The sequence below is a fragment of the Xenopus laevis genome, chromosome 6L (assembly GCF_017654675.1).
Source record: "Xenopus laevis strain J_2021 chromosome 6L, Xenopus_laevis_v10.1, whole genome shotgun sequence".
In the NCBI taxonomy this organism is placed as follows: Eukaryota; Metazoa; Chordata; class Amphibia; order Anura; family Pipidae; genus Xenopus; species Xenopus laevis.
The window spans coordinates 67,787,009-67,810,019 of record NC_054381.1 but is presented as its reverse complement, the minus strand read 5'-3'; the positions used below and the strand labels follow the sequence as shown (position 1 = coordinate 67,810,019).

At 37.8% G+C, this 23,011-nt stretch overlaps 1 protein-coding gene across 1 annotated transcript in view; it reads right to left on the bottom strand.

The window, feature by feature from the left end:
• Nucleotides 1-3,697: 3,697 nt before the first annotated feature.
• Nucleotides 3,698-23,011, bottom strand: part of elmo1.L (engulfment and cell motility 1 L homeolog) — a gene marked incomplete at its 5' end in the record, with an annotated part of 145,803 nt that continues 126,489 nt past the window's right edge. The window contains 4 exon segments of the mRNA NM_001096183.1: nt 3,698-4,460; nt 5,321-5,398; nt 5,834-5,916; nt 7,169-7,276. Coding sequence (NP_001089652.1) covers nt 4,260-4,460; nt 5,321-5,398; nt 5,834-5,916; nt 7,169-7,276 — 470 coding nt within the window. The 3' untranslated portion in view covers nt 3,698-4,259.

The following is a 23,011-nucleotide window of genomic DNA, read 5'->3' as shown; positions in this document are numbered from 1 at the left end:
AAGTATTTTGCACAAAACGTGGTATGGGGGGTTACCACACTATTGTTCATGTAACACTGTATTCCTATATGTGTGTGTAAATGGTGGATATGAAAATGTAAGTGGATGTGTGGAGGGTTGGGAAAGGGAACCTATATATAAATAAATATATCTTAAGGTTACAGATTTGCTTAGGAATCAAACCACAGTGGTGCCTATGCAACAGTGAGTCTAGATATGTGCAGGAAAGCTGTAGATCAGATGTAAAAAGGTACTTTTTTTTTGTATCTCCAATTTACCTCTTTGTCTGCAAAGCACAAAGATTTTATGTTCTGGTTAGAGTCCTGCAACGGGTTACCTGCAAAAACCTGCGTACCTTGCGGGTTGAGGGGAGAAGTTCTGGGTGCGGCTAAAGATGCGGGTCAACGGGTTTGCGGGTCGGGCTGCGGGTCTTCTCAATAGCCATATTTACTCCTTTTTTTCTGATCACGCCTACTTCCGATGACTTCACTTCCAGTTTACAATGACAGCACTTCCTGATTCTTGATGGTCAACAGGTCCGGGTTGCTGATAAGGTACTTGCTGGTAGGATCGGTTAGCGGTTCCAAGCGGGTAAGAATGCGGGTTGCAGGTTGCGGGTACGGGTCCCAAAAAATGGACCCGCGCAGGACTCTAGTTCTGGTAGCCAAAGGCACACATTGCCAGCCATATAGAATCAATGTATGCTTGCACTTGCAGAATATGTTGGCTTTAAAAGCTGCTATTTGAGTGATTTTATTAAATTTTCAGGGATTTTATTGTTTTTAATTTAACTTTTTTCTTATATTTTAAATCTCATGATCTCATTTTTAATTGTGCACTGGAATAGTACATAATATAGAAAAAGACATGGAGATATTGAATGTGTTCAAGGATTCCCGATTTGATCATTGATAAATCTGATACATTATTTTTTGTCAGGTGTGTGGTTTTATACATATCTTAAAAAGAAGACAGGACTTTGGAGTGATTTCAAATTTAATTTTACAATCTTTCTAAGGGCCCTTACTCACAGGCGCTCCCTTGTGTTCCGGTTTTATGCGTTCAGCTGCAGGGGAGTGCAGTAGACGCACTAAATTATTTTCAATGCGACTGTACTCACACAGACGCATGTACGCAGCATGTTGCATTTTACCTGCGTTCGGCACTTACATGCGTCTGTGTGATGACAGCGTCTACTCCTGCGTTCCCCTGCATAAATCCGGAACTCATGGGAGCGCAGCTTCAAATGCCCGGTGTTGTCCTGACAACAATAATGTAGCAGATTTATCAATGTTCAAATTGGGAATCCTTGAAGGAATTGTGATCAATTCAATTGGCTTTTCATTCAATTTTAACAAAGTATATATTTGTCCCACCCTCCAGCAATTCAGTATCAAAGACCTCCAAAAGACCACAGGTATCGGATCCTGTTCTAGGCTTTGTGGAATATACATTTATTTATGATTTTTTTTCCTGAATCTGTATTTAACATATAAAGAAGCAATAGTGGGTAATAAATTGAATATAGAAAAAATGTTTATCTTGCAACTCCATCCCTTTTGATTGAACATCTACACAGTAACATTTTCCTGCTGAATTGTATTTAAAGGGAACCTGGCTGTCATCCCAAAATTGTTTCCCTCACGAAAGGGAAAACAATATATTATTGCACAGCCATTTTATTGCACTTCTGGTGGGGGGAACAATTTTGGGGTGACAGGTGCCCAGTGGCATAACTATAGAGGAAACTTACGTGCCTGATGCCGGGGGGCCCGCGGGTGACTCACAACGCATGATATATTGCAGATCACCCACAATGTTTTGTGCATCACATGTGATTTGTAATTTTTAGTGTGCCGTAGGTGACCCACAATTTTGTCACAGGGGATGTGGGCCTGGAAATGTTTTTTGGAGGGCCTATAGTTACGCCACTGGATACACGTACTCTAAACAAAGTTAGTGCTTGTTCCTGCTGCTGTTATACCAGGATATTTACAGCCATTCATATTTAGCTAACGCTACAGCCACTGACAGAGCAGATATGAGACAGAGGTGCTGAACCATCAGCCAGATATTAACATGATCAAACTGCTAAAAATAAGAATGAAAAAAAAAATACAGTAAATTGCAAAAAGCTCAGAAGAGCACATTGATGTGGATTTTTGGGAAACTTTGGATCTCTTTAAGGTATATTGAGATAGGCATTGCCTTACAACCATTTCTACAGTGCACAAATTAGATTCCTGACAACATACATGAAGAAAAGCACATATTGTTTATTGTGAACTGATATAAATATGTACACCCTTTCCATATCATCGGATGACATATGATCTGTTCTTTTCTGAATATATTAAATAAATATCAACATCATGTAAAATATTGAATTTCAATGTTGCTATAAAAACAAGGAAGCCTGGTTGTGTTTTCCATGCAGTAGTATATTGCTTAGTGACAGAATAAGGTTGTTTTATAACCCATAGCCATTATTTCTGATGAATTATAACCCAGGTGTTTGACGTTTGTTTTGAGTGCCCCCCATTACAAATCAAAGCAAAGGTGGCAATTCTGACACAAAATATAAAGCGCAATCCTGTGTTGGCAGTACTGCTGCTACTGGTGGTCGTAAGAAGGAAACAGATTCGGGTCCAGACCGACTTGCGCAGATTGGTGCTTTAGGAAACCATTTGTATGATGGGCTAATATCCCATTTGTGTTGCGTGTCTGTCACACGTTAAAGGAGAACTAAAGCCTAACTAAAGAAGTAGCTAGAAATGTTGTACTTTTTTGGGCTTCTGTACCAGCCCAAGGCAACCACAGCACTTTAGCAGGGAAGATCTGTGTCTCTCTGAAGATGTCCCAGTAGCTCCCCATCTTCTTTTCTGCTGATTCACTGAACATGCTCTGTACTGCTGTCACTTAATGAGCTTAGGGACCGACTGACAATATACAGTATACAAAGAATATCAATGTCACAATATAAGGCTGATTAGTAATTAATACAGATAATTACTACATGGCAGCACAGAAATCAGTGCAGCTAGCATCAGAATTTAATAATCAGTCCTGTAGCATCAGCTTATATTACAGGCCAACCTCATTTTCTGTTTGATAATTTGCAACGACCCCTAAGCTTAGCTTCTGAACAGCTGCTCAGAGCCCACTGAGCATGTGAGTGTCACAGACACTTTCCAAGATCGAAACTTACCCCTGTGCCAAGTCTGAAGTCCTGGGTCATTGCTGCTATTGAGAAGCTGAAACTTTAGGCTGGTGCAAGTTCGGATATAAAATATGGCATTTTAGCAACATTCATTTCTAGGGTTTAGTTCTCTTTTAAAAAGTGATAATTTCTCGCTCCTATTTTTCTAAAGTAAACCATCCTAGGACCTGTCATATAGAAACCACCATTTTCCATATTATGATGGGAGATGTATGGTTCATTTAGTCTTTCCAATGACCATTTTTCCTTTGCATATAGTGTAATTAAAAATTGATCATAAATGCAGAATAGAGTGTTTAACAGACAAAGGCAGTAAACTTGTCTTTTTTAACGTCAAAAGACTTAATACTGGAGGTTTGGACTACTTACTTTTACTTGGAAGCAAAATGTCTAAACATATTTAAGCACTGCTTTAATTTGACCTCTTAGACTAACTAACATGGCTCCACAGGTGAATGCTAGTAAGTCCCAAGTCCATTTTATATATAAACAGCATTTTCTTTACGTTTTATTAGCCTTTGCGCGTGATATGTATATATTCAGCAGGATCATTATCTCCTGATATTGTTAATTCATGTATTTCTTAATAAAAAAAGGAAACTGGAAACAGCATTTTTGTAACAAAGTCTGAGTTTTCTAACGCGGGTTCTGATTTTTTAGGTGTGTGAAAGAGAGATTGAGAGAGAGAGAGAAAGTGTACAGGCAATGAAAGGTACAGTGCAAAGCATTAAAGCAGTTTATCGTATTATCAGTAGCCTTATTTTGCTGCTCTTGTAGCCTGGAGAGAACAAAATGCAGCAGCAGCATTAAGTGTAAAGTATTTTCCTCATGGTTCCAAAGCACCATCTTCGATTGAACATAACAATGTCCTTGCAAAAAAATCATATGAAAACTCCAGGAATTCCTATGGAATGTGTCCATCCTGCCTTGACCAAAGTCATCTCACTCTTTAGGAGAAGACGTTCTAGGAAGGAATGTGGCATATATATACACAAATTCTTCTATTTCCAGTCAAGATCAGGATTGTTGTGGAATGGTCTCAATTACAGTCGTAAACAAAGTCATAATTACTGGGTTCCTTTGGAATTGGGGGTGGGGCATCAGGAATTTGTATATTTTCCAGGTCTAGAAGACGGAGCTTGAGTTCCATGCTTAGCAGGGTGTCCAAGTCATTTCGTGTAAGATCACTGATCATGTCCTTTCCAAGTAACGCATTCAATCCATCAGTCCAGATACAATACTGTTGAGGGACAGAAACCTCCATTAATACATGAAATAAATGAATGGAAAGTTTAGGTGTCTGAAACAATTGAATATATTAATCTTTGCTTAAAATAAATCCAAATCCTATTGATAACATACACTGTTTATTGCTAGTGCAGGGATAAAGAACATGCATATCAATTTTCATTAAATAGCAATGAATATAAGGAAAATATAGTACCTTATAGTTAGTCTTTACTATTTAGGTGATTTGTTTTTGTGCTGACAGTTTCATTATACTGTATGTCTCTGTGGTTGCAACAAAGAATACAATGCTACCTTGTGTAGCAGCACTGTGGGGCAGGGCCAGAACTAGGGGTAGGCAGAAGAGGCTCTTGCCTCACGAGGACCATAATGCTAAGTACAGATTAAAAAGCAAGTACTAAAGAAGTACAATACCTTACATTCTCCACCAACAGGCAGAGAAGCTCCTGTACTAGACTTTCACTACCAGTGATGGGTGCATGGTTGGGCACTTCTCTGAGAATACACACACATTTTAATGTAATATCTAATTATTTATCATACAGTGCAACCTCAATTTTACACCCCCTGCTTTTAAGTTTTCCCTCATTTTATAATGCCCCAATATATAATGCAAAAGAAATGTCCGTGATTTTTAAATTTTTCCAAATTTGTGATAATTTTTTTCTGGTCCTCTGCAAAATATAAAATGGGGGGTCTATTGTATAACAAAGTGAGTAATATTAGGAGTATAATGTCATCAAGGAAGTATATGAAGCTCATGAGCGTTTTAAATGGAAGGCCATATAAATGGCCTCAGCCTGCAAGCCTCCAGTTAGACAACTCTAAACTACCAAAATGTATGGTGTTTACCTCATGTTTGTCTGGAGCAATAAAATTCAGCTGGCAGTTGGAATCATACATAATAGAGAACGCCAACTCGAGAACCTCCTGAAATGATAAAGGCGACATTAAATCAGTATATATGGCACAACTGCAGTGAATTTAATCCCAGGGCTGATGCCCATTTTAAGAAGAAAATTCACCTGCTCACAGACAAAAATAGCAGTGCCGTGCTACACTCTTACTCACCTTTCCCAGGTGGTCCTAGCAAAGACTTTCATTGACACATGCACAATAGAGTAAAATCCAATACTTTACTCTATTACATATGCGCCAGTCTAAGTCAGGAGTGGGACAATTGGTAAGTAAGATGGCAGTCCAATATGCTGCTTAAAGAATTCCTACAAACTGCTAGTTGATCCACATAAAAAGATAAAAATCTCACCTGAAGCTGCTGTCAATTTGCCTCACAAGGGGAAAAAATTTTTATCTTGGGAATAAAAGGGGATGGTGTACCAGAAATACACATTTGAAAATGCTTACCTTATTTTGTTTCAGAGCTCCTTTCTCCTTCACGTGGGGACAGTCTTTTCCAGTCACTATTGCTTTAATATCTGCAACAGGCACTAAATATCAGAAAAAACAGAGCTTGTGAAAAACTGTATGTTTCTAAAAAAAAACACATAAAAGGACCAGTGAAAGTGCAAACATAGTGACAGAATGAATTATGCAAAAGTTCAACTAAATGTATAATCCTGTAAATAACTAGTGTATGCCAAGCAACACAATTAATATGTAACCCTAAATCACTACATCTAAATGACAAAACAGATGCTTATTGCAAAAACATATCACAGAAACCAGTACATCAACAAAATGAACTAGAGATGCACTGTATCCAGTATTCGGTTCATGATTTGGCCGAATCCAAGTGCATCGACGAACCGAATCTGAATCCTTAAAATCACCTGAGGTTCTATTTAGCTCCTCCTATTCCTAATTTACATATTCAAATAAGAATTGTATGGTATTCACTCTATTTCCAAAATAGTGTATTTGGTGCATCCCTAAAATTAACTCTAAGGAGCCTATTTATTAAAATTCTAATTCATTATTTTCGCAAATTTCACGAAAGTTTTTTTATTTAAGTGTAAAAAACCTGAAAAACTCTTAATACAAAAATTAGCCAAGTAAAAGCAGTTAAGGTCCTATAGAAGTAGAGGTTTTCTGATTTGTTTTTTACTAGTAATTTCCCGAGGTTTTCGTATTTTTTAGTGCATCTTTCAGCAATTTTTATTTGTTAATGCTTTTAAAAAATTACAGGGCATTCTATCAGCTATATTAAAGAACCAATTAGAATCAAGCATTCTTATTAACTAATAAGAAGCAGTCTTTAATTTGAGTCCATTTACTGGTCTCTGTCCCCAAGGTTTTAACTCGGTATTGACTGATGTGCAAACAAAATCTATGTAGTACAATGAGTAGGCATAGGTGGCTGGAGCTGTTGTATAATTAATAATGGCAAATCTGGAATACTTTTCTTTGTTGAAAGGTCCTTGTTCAATGGCACACAAGGTTTTTTTTTTTTTTTTTACATAATTCCATTATCTATCGATTCATAAAATATCAAATACTCTAAAACAGCCTTGTTACTTGGTTCAGTTCTCTTGATTATATTGTTATTACAGGAAATGTACAGCTCTTCTTGCTCTCTTAATATTTCAGATCATTGTTTTCTGCTCATTCCATTTGTGTTTAACATCTGAGTACCACAAACAGGGTTCTGTTACTTTGTAAGTTTTCCCACACAGCATTTAGAACCGTATGCGTCCAGTGAATGAAGGGAAGAACAAACCTTCAGAGTTGAGAGTGACTTACATTTGTCTTGCAAAGAGTCATGTGGCACCTCTCCCTGTGGACTCTCCTCCAAATCTCCATAGTGCAATACCTTGTGATTAGGTGACAATCTGCAGTACCAAAACTTATCTGATAAACAAACAAAAAAGAACATCAGCACAGTATTGATGACAACCATGATAAAGCTTACAACTAGGTGCTAGGTGTCATTCAGCTGACAAACTTGATGCATCTAATTATCTGGTTTAGAGAAAGTGCAATTTTTTTGTGGAGCACAAAGACAAAAACTAACGGAGAGCGGCAGGAAAATGACTGCTAAATTATATTTCGAAAATTCCTTCCATGAATTGATGCATTAGGTGATATCAACTTTTCCATTTCTACTCTAACTTCTGGTTTAATTCTGCCTTTTCTCTGTTGCAAAGAATTTATATCTAGCAGTGATGGACAATAACCATTAAATGGGCAACTCCTAATGTGCCATTTAAGCATATATCAATAAGTACTGCATCTGGGCACCAATATTTTATACGGCACAGTTCATTTAACAAATTAAATCTATGCCAATATTCCTGCAGCAGTTTTCCGATTTGAAAATAATGCAATAATGCACAACCATATCATGTACTAATCTATTGTGAGCCTAAAATATTGTTTCTGTACATTCTAATTTACTTGTGCACACACACATATATACCTGGTATGGGGTCTATTATCCTGAATGTTAGGGACCTAGGGGTTTTCCATATAAGTGATTTGTTTTTAAACTTTTTAGTAAAAACTATTCAAACATTAAATATACCCCATAGGATTGTTGTGTGACCACCATGGATGGGATGGACTATATGGCCTTTCAGCAACTTGGAGCTTTCATTGGTTTCCTTATAGGGAATGCCATACCTGTATATAACCTTTTGGCATATTATATATACACATGTATATAAATATTTTTTTTTCACATGCAATAAGCTACATCATCTTACTGTTAGTTTTGCTTTATATATAATTTATATGATATAAACAAATTGAAGATAATATTTGCAAGAAAATTGAAGATAATATTTAATATTGCAGTTTATACTTTAGAGAAGTGATGATATGAATATTACTCAACATATATGCATAATATAATGTATTAGTACCAGTAAATGAGCCATGTCTGAGGTTAGAATAAAGATAAAAGTGCTATACAAAAACCAACCGTTTTAAAACGATTGAATCAAATATTGAGAACTTTCATATGGAATAAAAAACGACCACGAATTAGCCTTTTTAAACTACAACAACCTAAAAACCTAGGTGGACTCAATTTCCCTAATTTTAAGGCTTACAACGAAGCAGCCCTTCTTCGATATGCAGGAGACTGGATTCTAAATAGAGATCTATACACTACACTCTCTTTAGACAAATATCGAACTGACAACCACTCTCTCAACTATCTGTTGCATACACCTTTACAGAATATTCCAACACATATTAGAAATAATCCATTATTCTTGGACACGTATAATGCATGGCATTCAGTCAGGAAAACCCAGAATCTTTCACGATATACCTCTCCTTACTTATCGTGGATAGATAATAAAAACTTCCCACCAGGTATGCGGAATCCCATACTATATGACTGGAGTATAAGCGGCTTGCGGAACATACATGATATACTGGACAATAACTACTCCGTACTCTCTCTAAATAAGTTGGTAGAAAAATTTCCATTTATACACACCCACTTATACCTAAGTCTGCAGATCCTTCATTTCGCGAACACTACAATCAAACTCCTAACAAATAATGACAAGAATAACTTTTTAAACCAACTATGGAAAAACAAAAATAAGAAACTCACAACTTCGCACATCTACCAAACCATTAAACCACTTCTAGACATTGATAATGAAGGCAAACCTAATTTCAAATGGATTGAGGAGATACCTAATGCCACAGAATCAGACATCTTGAAACAACATGCTAAAATTATGACATTACTTCCGGCAAGCTGGTATCAGGAAATGTCATTGCAAATTCTCCACAACTCATATCTTACTCCACTCAGAAGATTTAGGATGGGTAACCTCTCTTCAGATGTATGTTTAAAATGCCACGCTCCTGAAGCGAATCTGATACATACCATGTGGTCTTGTCCCTTAATGCAATCTTTTTGGGAAGAAGTCGTTTCGTATGGTGCACAGCTGATAGGGAAACCCCTCCAAATACACATAGAATGGGCTCTATTTAGTACACTTACTTCATTTACACAAATCACGAAAACTGAAAAACACCTCATGGGCAGATTGGCGGCAGCTGCCAGAAAAACAATACTGCAACAGTGGCTACACACTGACCCCCCGTCAATGACATTGGTGAAACAAAAACTACACCATATCTTCCATATGGATTGGCTGGAAACCATAACCAGGAAAGAACACAACACATCAAAATTTTTCAATACCTGGTCTACCTACATAGCCACACCTCCCACAACAACTCAAATGCCTCACGATCTACACCTTTAGACATACGTCATGGTATGATATGGAAGTTCTCAGGGATCACCCTTTGATCGTGGAATCATCCCAATATCTAGCATCACTACGACAAGAACCATTAAGATCTGATACCGCGCCTCCCAGAAGTCATCAAACTAACAGACTACTGACCTCCTATCTGAACTAATCCCCACAGGTCCTAACCCCCCAATGCTATAAACCGTAACTGAGCTGAATGTTTAAAATGTTATTGAAATGTTATTGAACAGCTTTATATTCAGAATCACAATTACTATATTCTCCACTTCATGGATCCATGTATAAATATTTAATGTGATTATACTTTACCGTTTACAATAAAAACAAGTTATAAAAAAAAAAAAAAAAAAGTGCTATACAAAAAGGAAAGTAAGTTCATATACATTGTGCAATTTCATATCATGTTAATTTCCCATTGTTTTCCAATGTGTAGCAGCTCAGGGAAATAAATAACCCAACACGTAAATACAGCAGCTAATTAGTCCTTGATTATACTACTTATATATATATCGACAAAAAGGCAACTACTTTCTTCTCAGTGGACACTATAAATCAGAGCAGGTATTGCTTTGTGGATGCTTGCATCTGTACTATAATGTGCATTTAAGATTTCTATTTAAGTACCTGCAACATTTTACCAGTGAGAATAAACCTACTAGAGTTTGCCTTATGTCAAACAGGCCCATAAGTAATATAACAGCAAGAAACATATTATAGAATACTGAAACCAAAAACATCAAATAAGTAGTTTGCCAAGAAATCTAAACAAATTGGCCAGTTCCCTACATATCCAAACCAATTTAATAAAGAGAGTTTGATTATGATAAAACATTTAAATGAAGGAGATCAATGAATCATGTATAAAAGCGCATCTTGCTTTGCCCAGTAGCAGACCAACTGTAAAATAATCATTTCTGAGCAGTGAGCTCTAATCTACTGAAGTCATTTAGCTTGCCTGCTTCACAAGAATAGAACATTTCTTCAAGGGCAGATTTAGACACTTTATCAATCTTTTCTCTGCAGCTCATAATTTATATTGGGAGAATTTTATACACTTTAGGTGGCTGTGCTGGATGAATAATTAGCTGCCTACTGTTTGCAAAAGATTCAACTGTTGAAGAGAAATTCTTAGCAAGGTGAAAGGTACAAATAAGCATTTCTAATGTGTTTTCCTTAAAGGAAAACTCCAGAAAAACAAAACTTAAGCTTTTTGAAAAGGAAACATAATTTCAAGCAACTTTGCTATATAGATCAATAAAAAATATGCAGACTTTTCATGATTTTTAATGGTTCCCTAAGTCTAGCCCCCTGCTGATCTTTCTGACTACTTTGCTGAGCTGGCTGACTACTGTTACTTTTATCAACAGCCATCTGTCCTCAGCCTGCATCCTCCAAAACCCACAATTCCCTGCACACGCAATTTCAATAAGGAACGGAACATCATAGTGCAATGCATTGTGGGTTATGTAGTTCCTGCATGCTGTCTGTAAGCTGTGGAGAAATTGTTACGATGTGTAACATCAGTGTTTAGTCCCTCCTTCCCTGCCAGGATTTCAAATGATGCAGAAAGAGAAGAACTGTTAACCAGCTGGATTGCAGCATAGAAATGACATTTATTCATACTTTTTGAAGAAACTTTCTGACTCACAGAAACAATTCCCAACATCATCCCCCCCCCCAATACAGAGAGTCATTCAACGCAACCTCTTTCCATTATTAAGTTATGGAATCTGGAAATTGAAGTCCCTCTTCTTTACATATTGTGGTGGTGCACAGATTCTCTGGAAAGCAGAGGAACTAATTACCAGAATTTTCCCAGAATCTTCTCACTTCACAAATAAAAAGACCACCTTTATTCTCCCCCCCCAGATTTCAATTAATCTAAAAAAAAAAAAAACATTTTACAGGCAAGATGTTTGCCATTACTAGACAGTAATTACATTCACAAATATTGAAAATGTGTTTATATGTATAAATTGGTGTATATTGAAAAGTAATTTTGAATTACATTATCTTTTTTTATGCACAGGTACAGATCCCCTTTAATTGTTAAATGGTTTGGGGGACTGGCTTAGGAATAAAATACATCTTATAAAAAAAATACAAATAAAACAGACAGAGAACACAGAATTTCCCCCCACTCTGCAATCCTTACAAAAACACAGTTATTATCAAGGGATATATTTTATGCTCCAAATAGCACTGTATACACTAATACTTTTTCAGCATGACTAAATGTGTTTTCTCATACTAACAACTATGTTGTGTCTTACAAAAGCAAATAAAAGGTACAGAGTTCACAAAGGCATCATTAAACGTCCCCAAATTTTCCAAAACAATGAGGTTAATGCAACTGGAATCAAACACAGATAGTTTCTGTAAAGCCCCATCACTTACAACAAATATATTTTTTTTTTTTTTAAACCTAATAGCAATGCATATATTAAAATAGTTTGGCAAAACATTAAGAATGGAAATATTTTACATTCTTTGCCCATGGTTCTGGAAAATATTTTGGGCAGAATGCATATAATACAAACATTTAAGGGAAAAAAACAACCACGTGTCTGGTCCAAAACAATTACCAAATCATAGGTGGTTCTGCACAGATAAGCAATATAGTATGGAGTTTTTTTATTTTATTATTAATTATTATTATTAACATGTATTTATATAGCGCCAACATATTGCGTAGCACTGTAAAGTAAATGTGATTATACAACTAAATCACATGAATTATATAAATAGAACATATGGAGTTACATAAATCACAATCAATACAGGTACAAAAAGGTGAGGAAGGCCCTATGCATAGGCATACACTCTAAAGGGAAGGGAGTTATACACAAGGTGTGGGAGTGGGCAAGATCGAATTAAGTGGGTGAGAAATGTGGTATTGTATGTGGTGTTGCGTTTGGTATTTAAAGGGATTCTGTTATGGGGAAAAAACATTTTTCAAAATGAATCAGTTAATAGTGCTGCTCCAGCAGAATTCTGCACTAAAATCCATTTCTCAAAAGAGCAAACAGATTTTTTTATATTCAATTTTGAAATCTGACATGGGGCTAGACATATTGTCAATTTCCCAGCTGCCCCAAGTCATGTGACTTGTGCTCTGATAAACTTCAATCACTCTTTAATGCTGTACTGCAAGTTGGATTAATATCACCCCCTCCCTTTTCCCCCCAGCAGCCAAACAAAAGAACAATGGGAAGGTTACCAGATAGCAGCTCCCTAACACAAGATAACAGCTGCCTGGTAGATCTAAGAACAACGCTCAATAGTAAAAACCCATGTCTCACTGAGACACATTCAGTTACATTGAGAAGGAAAAACAGCAGCCTGCCAGAAAGCATTTCTCTCCTAAAGTGCAGGCACAAGTCACATGACCAGGGACAGCTGGGAAATTGACAAAATGTCTAGCCCCATGTCAGATTTCAAAATTGAATATAAAAAAATCTGTTTGCTCTTTTGAGAAATGGATTTCAGTGCAGAATTCTGCTGGAGTAGCACTATTAACTGATGCGTTTTGAAAAAAACATGTTTTCCCATGACAGTATCCCTTTAAGCAGAGTGAGGGTAGGCTTCTCGAAAGAAGTGCGTTTTCAGATATTTCTTGAAAGCATAAAGGTTGGGAGAAAGTCGGACAGACCGTGGGAGAGAGCTCCAGAGGAGGGGTACAGCCCTTGCAAAGTCTTGAATGCGAGCATGTGAGGAGGTAATGAGAGAAGAGTTGAGTAGTAGGTCAGTAGAGGAGTGTAGTAAGCGGTTGGGTATATAGAGATGAGTTCAGAGATGTAGGGTGGGGCAGAGTTATGAAGTGCTTTGAAAGTCAGTGTCATTAATTTGAATTTGATTCTGAAAGGTAACGGAAGCCAGTGCAGGGATTGACAGAATGGGGTGTCAGAGGAGGAGCGGTTGCTGAGGAGTATGAGCCTCGCAGCAGTGTTCATTATGGACTGGAGAGGTGACAGTCTCTGGAGGGGAAGGCAAATTAAAAGAGAGTTACAGTAGTCTAGACGCGATATGATGAGAGAGTGAATAAGAATTTTGGCAGCATCTTGGTTTATAAATGATCGTATTTTGGATATGTTCCTTAGGTGGAAGTGACATGATTTAATAAGTGACTGGATATGAGGAGTGAATGACAGGGCAGAATCTAGGATAACCCCAAGGCACCGGGCCTGGGGAGAGGGGGTGATAGTAGAATTGTTAACTATGATGGATACTTCCGGGATGTTGCTGGTGTTAGTTGGAGGAAAGAGAACCATTTCAGTTTTAGAGAGGTTTAATTTGTGAATGTTACTGGAAAAACTCATTGTCCCATCCTCATTTTTGTAATGTATTGTGTAGAATTATACAGTCATACAACTTATATTATATAATGGTCCTTATATCTGCACATTTAATTTTAAAATGCATTTATTTGTAAAATGTTCTCACAGCAAGTTATGTAAGGTTAAATGGTAAAGAAAACCTAATATTCAAAGGATTACAAATCTTTTTGGCAAGACCCAAAATGAACATATTGTGCACAAAATATTCCCAGGCAAAAATAAGTAAACAAGAATGATGCAGAAAAGCAAGGAAATCTCTAAAATCCAATAAAACTAAAGCAACACATTTTTGTTTCATCTTATGAGAACATTAGTCAATAGTTGTGCTTAAATTTTATGAGCTTGCATGTGGTGATCATGCCCTAGGACCCATCCTTTTCCCACCTCTAGGGGAAAAAAGGAACAGTTTTTATAAAAGCTGATCCCCCAACTCCAACAGATACAGCAAAAAGCAGTATCTAAAATCTACATTTACTTAATATGTTTTTACACATAATGGAAAGGATGCAGAAACCCCCTGGTCTAAACATTTGGGATAATCTGTCTACACATCATTGAAGGGTGTAGCATTGTAACATAAAGGAAGAGGGCAGCGATGGGCGAATTTCTACCGTTTCAAAATATGTGTAAATCGAAATTCATGCCTGCCCGAAAAGTAGATTGTGTCAATTTTGACGCTGGTGTTAAAGTCAATGTGCGTCCAAAGTGTGTTGATGCACAGCAATTTTGATGCTAGTGACTTTTCGGATGCGCGTCCAACATTTTTTTTGCCACAGGTGAATTTTCGCAGGAAATTTGCGAATTTATTCACCGGCGGCGAAATTTGGAAACTCACAGCGAATTTGTTCTACACACTTAAACACAATCCCACTAGTATACAATATTTCCCAACAGTCAAGAAAAGCGTTAGGCCTACTTTTGCCAAATAACTGGGCTGTGATTAAATTTATTTAGATATTATTTATAAATTTGTATGTGCCTATAGTGATTTGCTCCCTGTGTAGCTAGAACATTTGGATGCCAGGTGGTTGCACAAGACAGAGGGTAATTTCAGAAGCACTGGTACGGAGTATGGGGGGGGTGACCTAACATTTGGCACCCCCCCATTTGGCTTTTATTCTGCTTTAAACAGGATGCATAACCAAAAATCCAATTACTCATAAATGTAGTTCTAAGCAACTTTATTCTAAGCATAATTATATAAATAATCATGTATTAATTACTATTTTAAATTTGATTCTATTCTGTGCTTGTCTGGTCATATATATATATATATATATATAATTGCAACAAATGCTATCTCACAGGTTATCTCACAGGTTATGTTCTGGCATGAAAAATGAGTCCTAGCTGACTCCTGCAACGTAATATTTACTTAGTAATAGTAGTGCAGTGAGCAGTGAGGGACAGACAGATAGGAAATAATGTTAACATCAATGGAAATCTTAAACCTATACTAGAAACTTGTTTTTGACTACATTGGCATTCACAATGCATACTTTTATATGTGGATTTACATTAATTCATAAATTCCCAAAGACAGCAGAAAGTTTCAAAACAAAGAAAAATGTTAACTAATTTCAGAGCCTATAGCTATGTATTGCTACACATTTTCCATTTGTTAATAACTATGTCGCGGATGTCGCGGACTGTTCACCCACGAACTAATTCGCGCGAACATCGACTGTTCGCGTCCGCCGAATGTTCGCAAACGTCGCGCGACGTTCGCCAATTTGGGTTCACCTTAGCTGGCGCTTATTTTTGACCTCTCACCCCAGACCAGCAGATACATGGCAGCCAATCAGGAAGCTCTCCCTCCTGGACCACCCCCACACCCCCTGAACCACTCCCCTTCCATACATAAACTGAAGCCCTGCAGCGTTTTTTCATTCTGCCTGTGTGTGCTTGGAAGAGCAAGTGTAGGGAGAGAGCTGTTGAGTGATTTGAGGGACAGTTGATAGTAACTTTGCTGGCTAGTAATCTACATGATACTGCTCTGTATTGTAGGGACAGAACTCTGCAGGGATTTGAGGGACATTTTAGGTTAGGTAGCTTTGCTGGCTAGTAATCTACCTTCTACTGCAGTGCTCTGTATGTAGCTGCTGTGGGCACTGCTTCTGATCTCTCATCTGCTGACTGCTGCCTGTAACCCAATAGTCCTTGTAAGGACTGCTTTTATTTTCTTTTTTGTTTTTTTTACTTTGCTACTGTAAGAGCCCAGTGCTATTAGTCTAGCTGTGTTGGGGAGTGGGACTGGTGTGCTGCTCCTCCTAGTAGTTCACCACTACCAGCACCAACCAGAGTCAAAATTGTTACAAAGTATCTTATTTGCACCTGTTAGCTGTTCTGAGCTCTCTGCCAAAAGCTAATTAAGTTAGAAACTGTTTTTTTTCTGGCTGTTCAGTTCAGAGAAAAGAGGGACTGGTGTGCTGCTCCTCCTAGTAGTTCACCACCACCAGCACCAACCAGAGTCAAAATTGTTACAAAGTATCTTATTTGCACCTGTTAGCTGTTCTGAGCTCTCTGCCAAAAGCTAATTAAGTTAGAAACTGTTTTTTTTCTGGCTGTTCAGTTCAGAGAAAAGAGGGACTGGTGTGCTGCTCCTCCTAGTAGTTCACCACCACCAGCACCAACCAGAGTCAAAATTGTTACAAAGTATCTTATTTGCACCTGTTAGCTGTTCTGAGCTCTCTGCCAAAAGCTAATTAAGTTAGAAACTGTTTTTTTTCTGGCTGTTCAGTGCAGAGAAAAGAGGGACTTTCCAGTACAAAAGAGGGACAGGGGTTGAGTGGTCAAAAGAGGGACAGTTGGGAGGTATGCAAGTGCCACCTAGCTGTGTGAGCTTTTTCACATTCTGTCTAAATAACAATAATAATTCCATGTCCGTAAACATCACCTGAGTGATGTTTTTACAGCAGCAATAATATATTCCGTATCCACTACTGTATACGTTGCCCTTGCAGGCATTGTTTCAAGTGCCACCTAGCTGTGTGAGCTTTTTCACATTCCGTGTCCAGAAACATCACCTGAGTGACGTAGTGTGATTTCTGCCCTTTACAGCACAAAACGCAGCGCTGTGTCAACAATGTATTTTTCAGATACATTTTTGCCCTTGATCCCCCTCTGGCATGCCACTGTCCAGGTCGTTGCACCCTTTAAACAACTTTAAAATCATTTTTCTGGCCAGAAATGTCTTTTCTAGCTTTTAAAATTCGCCTTCCCATTGAAGTCTATGGGGTTCGCGACGTTCGCGAACCGTTCGCATTTTTGACGCAAGTTCGCGAATATGTTCGCGAACATTTTTTCCGCCGTTCGCTACATCCCTATTAATAACAGGACAGTAGGTGCCTTACTTTAGAAAAAAGTATGAAATGAGGTAGATACTTTTAAATACTGTAACATTAGTACCAACATTTTGTTTGGTGCAGTAACCAATCCATATAAATAAGATACAATTCAAAAGTGATTTGTATAGACGCACTGGGGCTCATTTATAAACGTTAGGCATGGCAGATTGGTTCGCACAGTTTATATATTTGCCCTGCACATTGTTACATTTATAAAGCTGAATAAGAGTGTGCAGAATTGCGATTTTTTTTTTCAAACTGCAAATGTCTACAAGAGCTTTTTAAATATAGCAAAAATGCTAATTGTGAATATTATGTGCACACTCTGCGTTTGAATTACGCCACAACTTTGTTGGTGGAGAAAATATTCGCAAAACAGTTTTGCGAATTGCGAATTTAAGTTACTGTCAATGCTATTTTCGCGCACAACAACCAGGTACAGCGGGCACACTAACACAAACACCAGTCTCATGTGCAAAATTTATTCTCAATACGAATTTGCAAAAACCTGAAATATGGACACAGCAGTGCAATATATTAGCGTTCGGGAAAAGACATGGGCAATACAACCATTTGCAAATAAATATGCACTGTGCAAACTTTATAAATAACCCCCACTGAATGTAAGTATATATGTATTAAGGTGGTAACAGAAACATGCAATGGTGATGTAATTGAAAACAGTTTAAGCAGAGGGAGGCATATTAAGCAAACACGCTCTATTCAATATTTCAGCATCTTAGTGACAGAGATGAAGATGGAGCATTACCACCTACTCCAGCAAGTGGTAACCAAAAGAGATAGAACGTGGTGGCTTCCCCTTTTATAAAATAGAGAACCCTGACACCCTTTGGCCAGTTACTGAACGGCCATGGATATAATCCATGAAAAATTTAATTGTCCTCTCCCACTGTAAATCAGGTCCAACTCTTGCTTACCAAAACCTACCCAGGGCAAAATATGAAATATAAGTTGGCAAAACCTTTACCACCCCCGACACAGATATAAGGAATAGTGATTGGGAACTGTTAGAGGCACACATACAGTCTCAACACCCACAGAGACCCACAGAATGAGTGAGCATGGTGCCATTGCTTTTCTTGTTTAGCCATCACACTTTCTTTTGCAGAGATTGACCTTTAAAGAAGAATATGACATTTCATTTCCTCCTGCCTATGGTGAATAGTCAATGTGCCTTTTTACAGAGCATGGTGTGATGGAAAAGAATATTTTTAGAAATATATGATTTAATACCAGGTGCCAAGCATCCCAGAGTGTGGCATGACACCAAGGCAATTAGCAATTCATTGCTTGACAGAATAGAGTTTTTTCCCCCCGAAATTTTAATAGACACATCTGTTTTTGCAGTCATATCATACATGAATCACTTTAACTCTCCTTTTCAGATTTCAGTAGTAACATCACAACCACAGAACCATTTTATTACACATTTAAAGCATAGTATTTTCAGAATGCATAATCACATGTACACCTTATCAAAGGGGAACTATTGTGAAAATGAAAATTTTATACAAGCTTCATCATACAGAAATAAAGTCAGATAAAATCCCGGTACCGTTTCTGAAATAATCATGTTTATCGTCACTATCCCTCTCACAGCGTCTGTTTCTCTTCATTCTGTCTTCATGCAGGAGTTGGTGTCAGATTTTCATTGACACATCCAATATATCGTTTTAGGGGGAAGATCCCTTTCTTACCAGATGTATTAGAACTCACTCAAATGACTGATGCCAGTACAAAAAAAATATAACAAAATAACTGCACAAATTCTGCACGTAGAGAGACATAATGTCTGGTGATTTTAATAGAATGAGCTCTAATACATCTTCAAGACAAAAGGAGCCCCGCAAAAAAAGATATATTGGATTTAACTGTCATTCCAAATCAGGCTCCCAACTACGACTTGAAGAGAAAATGAAGAGAGACTAATGCTGAGAGGGGGAGAGTGAAGAGTAACGTGATTATTTCAGAAACAATTCCGAATTTTTAATTGATTATATTTAGAAAAAAAATATTTCAGTATGGTGAAGCATATATTACATTTTTGTGATAGTTACCTTTAATAATCCTCCCTGTCCATTTCACCAATGATGAAAAGTTACATGCATTGGCTTCAGGGAACATTTGTGGCATGGTATGGTAGCATTTAAATGCTACATTTTGTTTACCGGCTTTAGAAAGCTGAATAATGGGTCCCTGGAGTGAATAGAGGGAGAGTAGGGTGGGCCCTCCATTCTAATTACCAACCAGAGTTTGCAGCTGATCAGCCAGGTAGCTGCTTAATTAGTATGCAGTTGTGCAGGAGAGGCCTGATCCCTGATAAACAGGGCTTCAGTTTAGGAGTCTGGCTGCCTGTGCCTGGGGAAGCAGGAGCTGCAAACAAGTGAGAGAACCTGCTGATACTTCTGTGAGTTTTTCTAACAAAACTGTGTTCTGTTTGTAGGGGCTTGGGACTAGGCCTCACTGTTTATAGAGAGGATTGTTTCTCTTCTTTATTAGATAGTGCCAAGTTGGCTTAAGTTCTGTTATTTTAGTTGTTTTTTAGAAGTGAGAGGCATAATCAGGGGTTAGTTAGTAGTAGTGATGCACCAAATCCACTATTTTGGGATTTGGCCAACTCCATTGTGAAAAGTTCAGCTGAATCGAAATCTAAATCTGGCATAAACAAATTAGGGATAGGAGAACAGCACACACAGCGTGATCCGTTGATCCGACGATTTCCTTTTTTCCTCTGTAATAATAAAACAGTTCCTTGTACTTGATCCCAGCTAAGATACAATTAATCCTATTGTGTTTAAATTATTTTTAGTTGATGAGCATGGTGATCCATGTTACGGAAAAATCCCTTACCTGGAAAACCGCAGGTCCTGAGCATTCTGCATATATAATATGCATCTGTTATACAGAATACTTGGCTAGAAACAAGTTACGTGTTTTGTAATATTTGAAGGACCATGCAATATATGATCAAAAACTAAACACTGAGGGAAAAAAGTCAATATAACTAATTTTCCATAAGCATGAATTTATGTTTAGTTAGTTTACCCTAATTATGAGGCCTTGTGTGATTTTTGCAGAGGAACAGAGAAGCAGGAAAGAACTGTTAATTCAATGCATTGCTGGAAATGTCATACTGTTTTCTAAAGCTTTTTTTGATAAAGTAGTCCAGTTAACTCATCCCACTACTGATAAAATAAACTACTGTGTTTGTATATATTATTTAAAATAAAATCTGTTTTCTTATCTTCCATGCCTTATCTTAAAGTATATTACTTTCATCAATAAGTAACACAATACATTTTATTAAAGAAAAGAAGAAATGAAACACCTTGGTAAGTTATGGAAACCCTATGTTATCTGCTGGAACTAATCTCTCTTTCTTTTAAGGGTCAGGGCACACAGGCAGATTGAGGCAGATTAGTCGCGGGCGACAAATCTTCTCTTCTTCGGGGTGACTAATCTCCCCGAACTGCCTCCCCATCGGCTAAAATGTAAATTACCGGCGTGATGGCACTCGATTCGTTTTCCGAAGTCGCCCAACGTTTCCTCATATTGCGTGCCATCCCGTCGGCAATTTACATTTTAGCTGATGGGAAGGCAGGGGAGGCAATTCAGGGAGATTAGTCACCCCGGAGAAGAGGAGAGATTTGTCGCTGGGTGACTAATCTCCCTGAATCTGCCTGTGTGCCCTGACCCTTAGGGTGTAGCTTAAAAAAAACAGAAGACAAAGATGTACGGCAGCGCTATAGCAAAATCCTTTGATGAGACAAGAAGGATTTCAAGAACCCTGTAAAGGATATTTGTGAGTGAATATTATTCCTGAGAGAGCTGTACACAAACTATTACATGGGCAGCAAGGAAGAGAGAAATAGCTGCTACAACTGGGAGATATAACTGTACCATCTGCTGTATTTGTTGTACATAAGTAAACACATCAAATTGCCTACAGAAATGTGTATAGAGACAATTACATTCATGCTATGAGCACTTTATTTTAAACAATATTCCGCAATGCTGTGTTTTACATACTCTACATATATACCAGATTCTCGATTCATCTTGCATAAAACCCAGACATGAATTCACTGTAAAACTAAACATTGTAAACCAATAAAGTGTAATAAAGTGAAAGGCACTGCAGTAAATATTGGTGATCTATGCATGTGAAATCAAGTGATGATTTGTATACTACGGGGTCATCTAACATATTTATTATCTAAGTATATAAAATATTTTCTGCCACAAAATGGTGTAGCAAGTGTAAATTAATTGGTATATTAATAATACATACAAATTATTGCCATGTATCCCAAAGCATGGAAAGAATGCATAACAAAAGCCATTTATACAGGTACGTATTTTTTTTTTTAATAGCATAGAAATTATCTCATTATTTTATACCACCACAGACATGGTGTCACCCAAGTCAATGGGAAAAATTCAAGAGGAATAGAAATGTATGCAAAGCTTTATAAATTTGCCATATAATGTTGCTTGCTGAAACAAGCAATTTTTCTACTATTCCAGTAGAATCTTTACTTCTATTGCTGTAAATTAAGTGCAAAGCGAGGAACCCTACAGCGCAAGTGAACAAGTGCCAGCAGGGCCGCCATTAGAAATCACGGGGCCCTGTACAACAAAATCCCAGATCCTGCCCACTCCACATCACAGTTAAGACCACACAGACATCAGAGCAAAAAAAGGTAACCCCCCCCCCACACACACAAGTTATAAAAAGCTATTGGGGACCAGGGCCCCCCCTATAAGTTAAAAAAACCAGAGCCCCATATAAAAGTTTTTTTAAAAAAAAAAGCATTGGTGCCAGGGCCCCCCTTACAAGTAAAAAAATTGGCGGCTGCAAAGAACATTTTTTAAAAAAAACATTGGCGCCAGGGCCCCCTTATATGTTAAAAAGAAAAATTGGGGCCCAAGAGAATATTGTTTAAAAAAAAAAACATTGGCGCCAGGCCCCCTTACAAGTTAAAAAAAAAAAAATTGGGGCCCCATTACATTGGTGGCCAGGGGATTAAAAAAAAGACAAAAAAAACACACGTTGGTGTTCAGAGGTAGAGATGTCCGGATTTTTTCGCCTTGTTTTGCCTCAAAAATTATGCCGATAGACTTGTATGGCGTGGTGCGTCAAAGAAAAAAGAGCGTCAAAACAATTTCGCCGTGTGACAACATTTTTTGGATGCCCATAGACTTTAATGGGCTTCTGCGACATTTTGCCGGTGGCAAATTTTTAAGGAAATGGGTCAAATTCGCCCATTTCTATTCAGAGGAATTGAACTCGTGGCTTCAGGACTTCAACTCCGCCTCTTTTCGTGGCTTTGGGTCTTTTCACCGTTTCAGGACTGCAATTTCGGCTATTTTGGTGGCTTCGGGTCTTTACACCGCTTCGGGACTTCGGCTGTTTGGCACTTCCGCATTTCGGATGTTCAGGAGTACGGAGGGCACGGCTTCGATGCTGTCAAGGGGGGCCCGGCCCTTTTGAAAAGTTCAGCACTGCCGGGGCCCCCCTTCAGGCCCTGGTCCGGTACACTTGTACCCCCTGATGGCGGCCCTGACTGCCAGTGACAATGCGTTTATGTGTAGATTCCTTTTCCACACTGCTCCTTTACAAAAATCATACTC